The sequence below is a fragment of the Cryptotermes secundus genome, unplaced genomic scaffold (assembly GCF_002891405.2).
Source record: "Cryptotermes secundus unplaced genomic scaffold, Csec_1.0 scaffold289, whole genome shotgun sequence".
NCBI lineage: Eukaryota > Metazoa > Arthropoda > Insecta > Blattodea > Kalotermitidae > Cryptotermes > Cryptotermes secundus.
This window is the reverse complement of record NW_019722431.1, coordinates 1,470,849-1,485,044: the sequence shown is the minus strand read 5'-3', so window position 1 is coordinate 1,485,044 and position 14,196 is coordinate 1,470,849. Positions and strand designations below refer to the sequence as shown.

The 14,196-nt window shown below is 38.1% G+C and overlaps 1 protein-coding gene across 1 annotated transcript; it reads left to right on the top strand.

Annotated features, from left to right (window-relative positions):
- Positions 1 to 91: 91 nt before the first annotated feature.
- LOC111861361 (V-type proton ATPase subunit B) lies at positions 92 to 13,652 on the top strand. Its single transcript, XM_023845856.2, has 10 exons — positions 92 to 227; positions 1,639 to 1,793; positions 3,083 to 3,254; positions 4,042 to 4,181; positions 6,282 to 6,428; positions 7,810 to 7,989; positions 8,864 to 9,014; positions 9,678 to 9,865; positions 10,599 to 10,728; positions 11,313 to 13,652. Exons 1-10 carry the CDS (start codon positions 137 to 139, stop codon positions 11,459 to 11,461), a joined length of 1,503 nt encoding a protein of 500 aa, XP_023701624.1. The 5' UTR covers positions 92 to 136; the 3' UTR covers positions 11,462 to 13,652.
- The last annotated feature ends 544 nt before the right edge of the window (positions 13,653 to 14,196 follow it).

The window sequence follows — 14,196 nt, the reverse complement described above, 5'->3', positions numbered from 1 at the left end:
TAAATACAGACACCTTGGCAATGTTTAGAATGAAAATGGCGTACATTGAAGTATATTGCTAATCCGTGGTTCGTGCTCGAACTTTAACTATCTAGTTATCATCACGTGATTGCACGTGAATCGACGACTGAGGAAAATGTTGTCGAATACAGGTCGGGGTTTGAAACAAGCCACAAAAGAACATGTTTTGGCCGTTACCAGGGATTTCGTATCGCAGCCACGAATCAGTAAGTGCAGCTAAAATATTTTATGATTTATATATGGATAATGTTGTAATGACTGAACTTCTCTGTAGAGCAAGTCAAGTGCTTAGTGTTTGAAAAGAGGTCAAGTTATAAAATCTTATGGTTAAGTTTCCTGTTTTTATGAAGTATTTATCTACACTTTCCCTGATCAAGGAAGTGAAACATTGTATATTTTATGGGAAATTGGTTTAAGATTGTCGGTATTTTGTGCAACGACATATCTATCCTTGTTGCTCCAACTTGAAGCACAGGGCATCCGTGAAACTTTTTTTTAATTTCATTTCTTAATCTTAGACAGTCGGTAGGACTCCTTTGATGGGGAATCAGCCAGATGCAAGGCCGCAACCTACACAGAATGACAACAAACAGAGTAAACACAAACATCCATGCCTTGAGTGGGACTCGAACCCACGATCCCAGCGTTCGAGTGCTCAAAGACAGTTCATGCTATACTGTGCTGCCGCTATGATCGGCTGTGCAATGCCAGGAATAGTAAAATTCTCAATTTTTTTGTCCACCTTCTCGTCGTCATTCTATTCTGCCTGATATATCCAGTGTGCAAATCATTCATCTTTCAGTTGGTCACCTAGGGCGTTGCCGTCCCCTCATAATTATATCATGCTATTCTAACAATCCTTTGTCATTATTTTTTTGCTCATTCTTCTCTGCACAGGATAAAATTTTATAACATGCCACTTAGTGTTCCAGCCTCATGCCTTATTCTCCAGTCTACTTGTGCAACATTCCACCAAGCGAATTATGGTTACCTTCCTTGCTTTGTATTCATGAAGTTTCACAATTAGATTACTTTATGGTATATTTCCTCAGTATCTCCATGTAAATGCTGGAATACTACCTTTATTTGGGCCCCAACTGCTTCCTTTCATATCCTTTTCCAATTAAATGTTCACAAATGTCCTGTCACATACTGTGTTACTAAGTTGTCATCTCATTAAATAAATCATGAATAGATAAAAGAACTGTTAGACTTTGATGGAACTTGGTGTTAAGCACTTTTATGATACTCATACAAATGAGTGTATGAGTTTAAGCTGCTTGAAGGACCAACATACTTATCAGCCTAAATACATGATTTTAAATATATCTTGCTAAATATTCATAAAAAGTAATGCTCTGGATAAAATTTACAAGGAACCAGATGTTATCTCATATATTTTAAAAGGTCACTGATTTCAAGAAAATTGCCAGTACAGTAGTGCTGCATATGAAGTCTGCATCATCGAGCTCCTGCTATTGCTATTCCATCTGCCTGATATCTGCTTAATTTACAATGCACTGGTTATATACAGACCACAGACAGACATACATAAATGAAACACCCCTCAAAGGTGCATTTTCTCACTCTTGTTGATTCAGTGGTTATAATTTTCAGCATACAAAACCGTTTCCGGTGTTAATGGACCACTGGTAATTTTGGATGAAGTGAAATTTCCCAAGTATGCTGAGATTGTGCAGCTTCACCTTGCAGATGGAACTGTTCGATCAGGTCAGGTTCTGGAAGTCAGTGGGTCAAAGGCAGTTGTTCAGGTAAGTTCCAGACTAACTTGAGTTTTGTAATAATTGAAGCATTTACAGTGACTGAAATTTAAGAAGTCTTCTTGGATGACCACCCACATCAATTCAAGGTAGAACTATGATGTGTAGATAGGTACCTGTGCCTTTGCCATCAGACTGAGAAGACCTCTAAAATGTTTTAATTCTACCCTGAATTGTCACAGCTGGTCCCTGAACAAGTTCTATCAGTAGTCTGAGTTTGTACAATTATTGTGTTCATGTGAAAATTGCTGAGTAGATGGCAGTTTGTGTAAGTTAATTTGAAAAAACTCTGAGCTTTCCACGATCAGTATATTTCTTTGTTACTCTAGCTTCAGGGATAAATGGGGTACGCAGTAGCGTAGTGGTTGAGGGGCTGTGCTACAAGCCAGAAGGTCGCAGGTTCAAGTCCCGATGAGGTCATTGGATTTTTTCAGTTGACCTAATCCTTCCAGCCGCACTAGGCCATGGGGTTTACTCAGCCTCTAACAGAAATGAGTACCAGGAATTAACTAAATTTTCCTAGGGAGTAAAGCAGAGCGCGCGTAAGGCTGACAACCTTACCACCATCTTTGAGCCGATTGTCTAGATAGTGTGGGACCCTCAACATCTCACAACCCTATGGGCCTTCACAGCCTGTTACAGGAATAGCTTTACTTATTTTTTTTACCTTACAGGGATAAATATTTTTCATCTTTGGACAAGCCCACTTTATGTGTGAGAAGCAAAACAGTCATAAAACAGCCCTACTTAAACTGTGTTTAATACATCTTTGAGGGTGCATGATCATCAGATCATTACACCATTATACAATTACTGGACTCTGTAGGATGGGAAGTTCTCACACTGGTGTTACTCCAACATGTTCTTTGACTTTCAGTGGACTACACAGCATTATATCCCAGAAGATAGAACTCTTATGAAATTCTGTTTTCGTCATATAATTGGGTCTGAAATTGCTATATCAGAGGTCTCATTGAACACACATGGTTGTTTGCTAAAGACATGATATGCCATCAGAAGTGGTTTAGACAATCTGTGTCAGAATTAAAGAGTGATTGAGATTAATGCCTTGCAATGTAAGCAGCAAAGTAGGCTGCTCCACACCCCTTCATCTGAGAATAGAAACAGACCCAGTTTCTTTCAGAGTACCAGATGATGGATAAAATCCAGAAACTCAGTAATTATGAATGTAATGCACCATTGTCAGAACCTTTTAGATCTGAGTGGTTATTGTTCATATTAATAGATAATCATTTTTAGACCATGAAATGTATTTTCAGGTATTTGAAGGCACATCAGGAATAGATGCGAAAAACACCCTATGTGAATTTACGGGTGATATCTTGCGAACACCTGTATCTGAAGACATGCTGGGGAGAGTGTTCAATGGCAGCGGTAAACCTATTGACAAGGGACCTCCAATCTTAGCAGAGGCCTACTTAGATATCCAGGGTAAGTACTGCAGTTTGATAGTTGAATGTGCTTTTCAGAGAAGAGCAGTATTACATAAACCTCTTATGATACACGTCAGAATAGACACATAACACATTATAGAGTACCAGGAGCCTGAATAGCTCAATATAGTGATGGGCTGTGGGCTGAATGGCTGAGGAATCGGGGTTTGATTCCCAGTAGGCTCAAGAGATTTTTCTCATCACAGTGTCCAGACTGACCTGAAGCCAAACCATCTTCCTGACTATGTTGTAGGGCCTAATTTCCAGGGATAAAGCAGCCAAGCTGTGCTGAGTTTCAGAATGTGCAGATCCAAACATCAACTGCTCCATACATCTTCATGATATGTTTAATTAATTAAGGGCAGGGACAGCTTTGCTATATAGGCAACCAATAATATATTTCAAAATGAAAATTTGTCAATAATGGTAGTAAGTCAGGAGTTAACGGCGATGATGTTACAAAGGCTGTTCAGAAAGTAACCTCCATTTGTTTTGGACAACTAATGTAAGAGTGGGGTAGAGCTTGTGCATGCAAGGTAGCAGACAATAATCTGTTACTCCAGCCCTGTAGTACTGGAAGATTTAAAGTTCATTATTTATGGATTGTAGTAGTTGAGTAATTCAGGTATATGATTTAGTTTAGGAATTATGATTAGTTTGTAAAAGCTGTTTTCTATCTTTTGACAGTAATCTGGATGTGACGTTCTGTTTGTTCATAATCTCACTGAGACAGGCTTCTGCATTAAAGTGTGGAAGTATCATCTGTTGAAATGTTTTACTTTCAGGGCAGCCAATTAATCCATGGTCTCGTATTTACCCTGAGGAAATGATCCAGACAGGAATTTCTGCTATTGATGTGATGAATTCCATTGCTAGAGGTCAAAAGATTCCAATCTTCTCTGCTGCTGGTTTGCCACATAATGAGGTGCTTACTTTTTCAATATATAAATATCACACAATTTTATAACGTGTCATCCACCCACGCTTTGCTTGACATGTTTCCAAATGTATTTAGACAACTTGTGCCATCAGTGTTTTCCACAGACTAGCTCATCTGAGCCTACTCAGAGTCACTTTTTTTGTATATATAATGAAACATTTACTTACATACTATTTCAGATTGTGGTCTCCTTGGCTGCAGCACTGCTTAGTTTCATAGGTGGATACTGTTGTTACAGAGGAATAGTCTGCCTCCGCTTCACTTTACTTCCCGAAGACGGAGACAGCATGTTCACCTGTAACATCAGTATTCACATACAAAAGTACGTGGTTTCTCAACCCAGAAAACCACAATCTGAGCAATCACTGCAATGGAAATCTCAGAATTTACATATGTATATTATTTGTTCAATAAATATTAATATTTCATATATATGTTATTTTTATGGGGATTTGAAGCACTATGCTACAAGCTGGAAGCTCACGATTCTCAATGAGTTGACCAGATTTTTTAATTGACCTAATCCTTCCAGCCGCACTATGGCCCCAGGGTCAACCCAGTCTCTAACACATATGAGTACCAGGAATCTTCCTGGTGTTAAAGGTGTAACCGATCAGTTACCTACCGACCCGATTCATGTACAACGATATTTGTTACAGTACCAATTTTATACTAAATGTAACTTATGCCCAGTCTTGCATTAACTGTTCTAAGAAATCACAATGAGCAATATGTAGATAAAAGGCTACTAGAAAGTTCTTTAATAGTTGGTGTGGTATGCTGATTACTCATCCCACTGTTAGCCTAATTAAAGGAAGCTTCCAGAATGCTCTCGATTAGAGAAACAATTAAAAGAAGGATCTGGAAATTTCTACAGCATTATGTCATGCAGCAAAACATCAAGAGAGTTCGGGAAGATTCCAGGACATTACATCATCACACGGTATTTAAAGGGGTTGATTCCCAGATGACCAGAGAGTAGAGACACAAGCAGACACAGACACACACAAGTATTGGAGAATTAACGCTCGTCAATTAGGCTGGAAGACTGTCCGTCGCTACCTAGTGTTGGTGGCCATGCAACTGTATATACAACGTGTGTTAAAGTATAGTAGCGGTTGTAGAACTGCTGTTGTAAAAGAAAAGTGTAGTGTGTTGAATAAATCAAATGCATCAACTACCAGTGTTTTGTGGTGGTTTGAAGACTTCTTCACTGTGTGTGTGATCCCTTCTCATCAAGCAAGGCCCGTTAAGCTCCGAGACAGACTCTCAACGCTCAAACCTAGGACATCGTCCTTTCCATATTACAAATACTTCAACATGGTTCCCAGACATAACGATGCCCAACTTCGTTATCAACGAAACTGACTAAAGCTCTGCTAAAAGTGATGCTCAACGTGAGGCAACAACAAAAGAACTCTCAAAAAGGGTAGCCGGCACAAAAGACTGACAACCTTACCCCAATCTGTGAGCCAGTTGTCTAGAAAATGTGGAAGCCTCAACGGCTTACAGCCCTGTGGGCCTCCACAGCCTGTTAACAGGGATAGCATTACTTTTTTATGTATGTTTTATTAATAATATTTTTTATGAAGAAAGTTTCATATCCACAATCAACCTTTTCTGGGCAAACAGACTATATGTCAGTTAAGTGCTAAGGTGCTAAGGACAAGGATGAGGTACTGCAGCCCTTAGAAATGGAGTGGCTGAGGCATGTTAAAAATTCCAGAACCATGGAAGGCAGTTGTGTTTACAGCTTATATTATTTCACATGTCAGCATGCATGATTGTGAATTGTGAATATTCAGTGTAGGTAATTATAAGATCATTTCAGTTTTAATACCATTTAAGAGTGGTAATTATTACATTGTAAATGAACACAGATGTCCTGATAATAATAATTACATTTGTAAATTTTTTTCTACTGCAGAATGCAAGATGTATTTGTTGTTTGTCCTTTGACAGACCACAGATACTTTTTCTGGTCCATGAATCGGAAAACATTGAGAGTCAGTGATACAGAGAGTGAAGATACTGCAGTTCATTTTACTTTATGTGTCATGTAAGTCCATGATTCTGTATTTGCAGATTGCAGCTCAGATCTGTCGTCAGGCTGGTCTCGTGAAGCTGCCTGGAAAATCAGTCCTAGATGACCATGAAGATAACTTCGCCATTGTATTTGCTGCTATGGGAGTCAACATGGAGACTGCCAGGTTTTTCAAACAAGATTTTGAGGTATAATGTACACTTCTTGGCTCTGTGAGAAGTTGAACATGCATGTATATATTAATAAAAATGTTAATTTTTGTCACTAAGAATGGATACAATAAGAACTACTGGCTGTGGACAAAATGTAGAGGAATTAGATCATTGTAGTCCTGAAACAGAATGCTGCCCATGTTGGTTTGACAGATTATTTTGTACATTTTAATCTTGCAGCTTGGATATCTCATGTGGTATGGTGACTAGGCTATGGGCTAGGAAACCATGGAATTGTGGTTTGATTCCCAGTGGGGGCAAGAGTTTTCCTCGTCTGTATAATGTCTGAACCAGCTCTAGTACCTACCCAGTTTCCTGTCAGATGGGTACTGGGAGCAGGGGTGCTCTTTCATCAGGGCTGAAGTGACCAGTGTGTGAAGCCAATCACTCACTTCCATTTAGTGCCAGGGTTAAGAATGCATGGGCCTATACTTCCACCCCTCAGTATGTCTTCTGGGATATAATGCCATGTTGACTTTCAACAGACTGAATAGCATTATATCCCAGAAGGTAATTATTCTTCAACTACCTTCATGACTGCAATTTATTGGCAGTTCTCTTCATGTAGAGGATCACTGTTGTATTATTTTGTTCTGATCAGAATGTTCCTATAATTTGTTTAAATTATTGTTATGGGTGGATATTTACTGTGTTATCGCCCGAATTTCTCAAAATACCATGGACTCAGAAGTTCCATTATGTCCTGTCTAGATGACATCTAAGAGTAGAAATACTGAGCTAAGACTATAGCCATGCCAAAGTGGATAAGTCTTAAGTAATGTGCATATGAAGGTTAATGAGAAATGACCTATAGTTGGCTACTCCAGTCTGGATGAATATAAATTTGGTTATTGTAACATGTCTGAGGTTGGTAGTGACAAAACAGAATGATTTAGTACAAGAATGTTTGTGTAGTTTGTGCTATCTTGTGCACCTCAGGTTCTGGCATGGTTGCAATGAACAGAAAACAATAATAGACACTTTACACAAAGACTTCCACAAGTTTATTCTTAAATCAGGATGAAACTTGTGCATAATTTGCTGCATATGTATAAAAGCAAAAAATGTTTTGGTCAAAATCTCTAGAGAAAAAAGGAAGCATACATTTTACCCCAGTACATATTTTCCACAAGTTTTATGGTTTTTGAGAAAACAAGGAATTTCTATGCTTAGTCATCTCATAACTACATATGCACCAGTGCCATGTGTACATTTCCTAACTTGTTAAATCACTCAGATATGTGGATTAATAAGGAATTGTAACTTATTTTGTGAATTACTGTCATGTCAGAAGCAGCAAGTGGGATGGGCTGATCTTCAGAGTACTGCAGTATTTATTGTATGTTTTCAATTACAGGAAAATGGCTCCATGGAGAACGTGTGCTTGTTTCTGAATTTGGCCAATGATCCCACCATTGAACGAATCATCACTCCTCGTCTGGCCCTGACTGCTGCAGAATTCTTGGCATATCAGTGTGAGAAACACGTGCTGGTCATTCTCACAGACATGAGTTCCTATGCCGAGGCTTTGCGTGAAGTGAGTTAGCTATTCAGTATATTTAATATTGATTAGGGGCACACGGTAGTGTAGTTGGTTGAGGCACTATGCTACAAGCCAGAAGGTCGTGGGATGAAATCCCAATGAGGTCATTGGATATTTCAGTTGACCTAATTCTTCTAGCTGCACAATCGCCCCAGGGTTGACTAAGCCTCTAAGAGAAATGTATACCAGGAATTTTCCTTGGGGGAAAGGGTGCTGGCACATAAGGCTGACAACCTTACTTCCATCTGTGAGACAGCTGTCTAGAAGATGTGGGAATCTCACACACCTGTGGGTCTTCATGTCCTGTTAAAGGGACAGCTTTACCTTTTCTTATTAATTCTGATTATCTGTGTTTGTCAGTAAAGGCATGGAAAGGAACTTAGTTAAATGGACTTAGGTGTTTAGAGCTGCAAAGTGATGCCCCCAAGATCTGTTGAAGACCAACTTAAAAAACTTCAGAAGGATGTAGGAATTCAAATTGAGATGAGATATGGGTTTGTGTGATTATGAATTGTACTCAGGGGTTTGGGATATCTTACTCAGTAAAACAGCTGACCACATGCTGGATGACAGGAGTTTTAATCACTGCAGGGTTAGAGATTTTTATCTTCATTACCACTTCTGTAGCACCTCTTCATATAGAGGACAAGTAAGAGGTTCTGTTGCCAATGTGTGTGATAGTTGTAGATATATCAAGTGCTACTAGGTATGAGGTTTATTTTGGGCCTCAGATTTTACAGTATTTATGGATTAGTATCCATTATTTTTAAAAAGACAGAGATGCAGGGATTTGATACAAATTTTCAACAGATTCAGTTTTATCTTCATGAATTTGTTGTGAGAGAATTTAACTGTAGATATTCTGCAGGTGTCAGCTGCAAGAGAAGAAGTACCAGGTCGACGTGGTTTCCCTGGTTACATGTACACAGATTTGGCCACCATCTATGAACGTGCTGGGCGTGTGGAAGGACGTAATGGATCCATCACACAGATCCCCATTCTTACCATGCCTAATGATGGTAAATATCAATTTGCTGTGTTGTCGTTAACAGCTGTTCATATTTTTCAGCGTTATACATAGGTGCCTTGTGGCAAGCAGCACCCTGCTTATTACTCCCTTCTCATTTAGAATACTTTTAGGATTTACAGATTTTACGTTTGCAGTGAAAATAACGGATAAGAGAAAATATAATTCTGTGATCCCTGCAGGGAAATAGTTCTCTGTGTAGAGTGTAGGGGGTCTGGTGGTATAGGATTAAAGTCAGGAATTGTGACAAAGATCCAAGTCCAATCATTAGTATAGTAATATTACTTACAAAAGTCTCCAAAATGGATTTCCCCTATCTCCTACCATCTAGCAGGTTTTAGAATTCTAACACATTCAGACCAGCACTGGAGACACTCAGCCTCTCCTCAGGTAGCTGCCAGTAACATTTTCTTGGCAGTAAAATGCTCAGAGCATGAAGATTTCCAGCCGTCTGCATCTAGTGCTGAAGATAATGTGTTTTACTTCTCTTTCCCCATTCATCTAGTGCTTAATTGCCTGTAACAAGAGAGCATGAGAAAATGAACTGCACGTTTTTAATGGACCCCTACTTACCCACCCTTCACATCTTTGTACTGATTTGCAATGGATTTTCATGGTTTGCATTCACATTTGATTTTCTTGTCTGTTTAACTAGATATCACACATCCCATCCCTGATCTGACGGGCTACATCACAGAGGGACAGATCTATGTTGACCGTCAGCTTCACAACAGACAGATTTACCCACCAGTAAATGTACTGCCATCCCTCAGTCGTTTGATGAAGTCTGCTATTGGCGAAGGCATGACACGTAAAGATCACGCTGATGTATCCAACCAACTGGTAAGCATTTATCTTAACTGAATACCTTTGGCAGACAGTGATGTAAGGGGGATAAATTTGCCATGAAAATTACATACATTATCCATATGTAAGATTAGGGTTTTTCACACCAGTGAAGATTCATACTGTGATTTTCTAGGTCAGTGTTTCCTAACCACAGGACCGCGACCCGGTACCCGACTTTGGCATCAGTTATACCTGGCCCTCATCTTATAGAAAAAAGAATTAAGGGGAACACTGTCTGACAAAGGTTTAGCAAGCACTGTTCTAGGTTATCACACCATATAGTTACGTGTGCAATATTTCAGAAGAACTGGCTGACATCATGATATACACGCGAATGTTATTTCGAGGAGCCAGGATGGCACAGTCAGTATAGCGACTGGCTATGAGCTGGATGACCAAGGGGTAGGAGTTAAGAGTCCTGTTAGGGGCAAGAATTTTCTCAGTGTTATCCAGACCTGTTCTGGGCCCACCCAGCATCCTATCCAATGGGTACTGGATGTTCTTTCCTTGGAGGAAAAGCAGCCAGGGCATGAAGCTGACAACTCACCTCCACCTAGCTCCAAGGTCAAGAAAACGTGGATCTATACAGCCACTCGCCATACACCTTCATGGCGTAGTGCTTAATTATTTAAGCACAGGGACAACTATACCTTTTTTACCTGTGTAATTTTGAATCTCATATGTATACATGTGCTGTACCTATAAATGTTGACTTGTGTTTGTGCAGTATGCATGTTATGCCATTGGAAAGGACGTGCAGGCCATGAAGGCCGTAGTTGGAGAAGAAGCCCTCACACCTGATGACTTGTTATATCTTGAATTCCTTGCAAAGTTTGAGAAGAATTTCATTTCTCAAGGTAATCTTAAATTATTTCTTTCTGGCTTGTCAAATTACATTATTCATTCTTTGTATCTCCTTGAGATAACTTATCTGAGCACTGCACAAAGATTAAAATGGTGCAAGAGATCTCATTGCTAGGAACAGAACAGTTGAATTTTCTGTAGGCAACAAAATGTTTATAGACTAAACAAAGGAAGTCATGATACAGAAGAAACATAACTCAGAGTATTGATGTAACTTGACATTTAACGTTGGAAGGAGGAAACCCACGTATCAGTGAACATTAAATTTTTCCATTCATACAGTTTTTTATACAGTGATCCATTTTTGAGAAATTGGATGGTTTGATTTGAGCATCTTATAAAATATACTTTATACTGGACAGATGTAGACTAAAATAAAATTTGATTGACTACTTTGTGTAGACCTTCCATACCAAAATTTAATAGAATCACTCCAGTAATTTTGGAAATGTCTGGACAGGGATTCATAGCCTCTCAACTTGTGTTCATGTTATACATTGTCTGAAAGGAATGGTTTTAGTCTCCATGTAAATGTTTAAAGAAGGATATCAGATAACAAACATAATTATTGTTACAGGTAACTACGAAAATCGCACAGTGTTTGAATCATTAGACATTGGTTGGCAGCTGCTTCGAATCTTCCCCAAAGAAATGTTGAAACGAATCCCAGCAGCCACATTGGCAGAATTTTACCCAAGAGACTCCAGGCATACTTCTTCAAAGTAGACATTTTATGGGCACAGTACATTTCTGAAACTTAGTTGCATACAGCCCTTCCTGTTACATCAGGTTGCTCTTAGCTTTAGATCAGTGGTTTTTGAAAATTCATTGTTGTTCTGATTATTGTAAATTGGGTACATATTTTATCAGATTTACAGTGAGGGTAATGGCAATGACATTAGACCAAGGTCATAAACAGATGTGTAAAGCCATTGTCTCCAAGTATTATATGTAAATATTTCAGTTACAAAGAAACTTGCAGGTGAACTCAGTGCTGTTTTTAACCCCTTGAGGATTGATTCTTGATGCCATTTTTTGATGCTCAGTTATTACACAGATCCGGGTATGTGAATAAAATATGCATCAGTTGGAAAAGTTCTTCTGAGCTCCTAAATTAATATACCAGGAAAATAGGTTTCTGACATTCAGTGAATTCTGTACAATTAGTAAATTTAGAAAATATAAACTTTATTTACTTGAAGAATAGTATCTGCTTTATTTTTAAATGAATAACAAAAAGAATTTGATTCGGTTTGCTATCCAATGAAGCAACATTGAATTATCAACATTAAGATAGCAGAAGTTTAAGTGAAACTTACATAGAAATGTGTTATTTCCTGACATTGTAAATGAGGACAGTTCTTTCTTTGAAGGACACTTCAGATTACATGGGAAAATACATCTCCTTATAGTGTTAAAATCTGATTCACATCAGATCAAAGAGCATTGCAGTGTAAGGGCCATATGATGGCCATCCCTTTTATTTCCTTCTTTCTAGCTCTTCCTCTTTTGGTATTTTCCAATACATGCCTAAACACACCTATGTAACCTGTTCTGTGTTGAATCCCACATTACATAAATGTTTAAAAAATTAATGACCTATTTTGTAATTATGACAGCTGTAGTTTGAAGAACGGATAAATAGAATGAGTCACGTTTTCTTTTTAACATAAGGTCAAAATGAATTTAATATGACACTTGCCCAATCCTTGTATCCTAGCTATTTTGCGAAGACTAACACAATAGAATTAATTTTTTTCTGGTAATTCAGTATCGTCTGTTGCTTAAAAACTTGAGCATCATCAAGGTATCTAGAATTTAGTACAGCTAATGGTAACCCTATTGGTTGCATGTATCAATGCAAAAAATGATTGAAAAGTGAACTTAGCAAAAAAATAATGTTATCGTTCCAAGTAGTGGGGTGTGTTTAAATATTGTGACATGACAGCCGGAAGCTGGAATAGTTAAATAAATAGATACAGTGATTGTTATATATAGGCTGCTAACAATGCGACTTGACTACCGTGGAAGTGCGTTTACCTCACCATTACCTGGAAATGGATGCATCTATTTGTTCCACTGTTCTGGCCTTTAGTCACCATGTCACACTGTATGCTGTTATGTTACAGTTTCTGGTACCAATGTGTTAATATTTAGTTGATTGTACTCAAGGTGTTAGGATGCAGAATTAAATCAAATCTGTATACAATACTCAGTTTTTGAACATAATAACATATGATAAAGTTCATATGATCTCTTAACATGTTCTTCAGCATGTCATGGGAGTATAAATTGTACATTGTTAATTTGATGTATAAATTGTACATTAATCATTAAGTATCCAGTTTGAGACAATACCACTGTGTGTATTATACAGCTGCAATTTGGATGTTCAGAACTATTCTTGTGTGCCTGCTCCTTCAGGCATTATTGTAAATTTCATGTTTTGTCACAGATATTGTGTGTTTTAATTAACATTCCACTAATTCGTCATTAAAAGCAAAAGACATAGATCATAGAATTTTCCTCCATCTCATCTGTACTACAAGGGTTTGAACTTGTGTACATTTTGTATGTAATTCATTTCTTCTCCCCTGCCCCCCTTTCGTGTAATTTTATTTTATGTGTGAATTGGGGGTTTAAGTACCATAGAAAGTACATTTCTGTGTTTGTTTATATAAATACTGTTATGTGCCTGCAAATGTCAGTATCCAAGATCACATGATTTGATTGTACCTTGACAGTATTCTCTTAGTTCTGGTGAGTGGTGGTTCATAGAATGATGTGATTATAGTAGTGTTAAAAGATGAACATGTTAGTTGACTGCAAAAATATAATATACATATGATGCTGAAGTAATTGTTTTTGTGCCAGAGTACTTGACAGTACCATGTCTGTAGTAAGAATGGCTATAACAAAGATGATTAGAAGAAAATAATGTGTTTTAATATCCCTTTCCCAATACATGAACTTAAGAGAAAACCTGTTAGTAAAATTGTGGTCTTCTGCAGTGTGACACTGTGTAGGTTAGTAGATATGTACCAGTGTTTTGGAGGAACCTGCTGCCTTCAGTCTTCTGCCCTGAAGATGGAGATAGCAGAATCCTTCTATAATATTATCAATACATATTTATTAGATTACAGAGTGCCACATCCCAGAAGACTGTAATCTTGAAGCTTGNTACACTGCTCAAATTCTAAACCAACTGCTTCCATTGCCGAGATAACGGGCGCTCATATTATAAGGCAAGGTTATAAAACCACCTTTTAAGATCATTTTATTGAAAGTTTCATGATCCTATCTCATATAATTTAAGAACAATGATGAATAAATCATTTTCGAGCAATATTTAAATGCCCGGCTGAATATATTACCGCAGGAGCCGCGGCCGCGGAATTTAAATGACCACGTCAAAGGGTTAAACAACCAAATCCAAACTAAATTCCCTCCTCTTAATAAAC

Excerpts from the sequence above, each read along its gene's own strand:
- LOC111861361 (XM_023845856.2), top strand. The coding sequence starts at position 137 with ATGTTGTCGAATACAGGTCGGGGTTTGAAACAAGCCACAAAAGAACAT. Across the intron at positions 9,866-10,598 it reads CTGATGTATCCAACCAACTG|TATGCATGTTATGCCATTGG; the intron begins GTAAGCATTTAT and ends GTGTTTGTGCAG. Across the intron at positions 10,729-11,312 it reads GAAGAATTTCATTTCTCAAG|GTAACTACGAAAATCGCACA; the intron begins GTAATCTTAAAT and ends TTATTGTTACAG.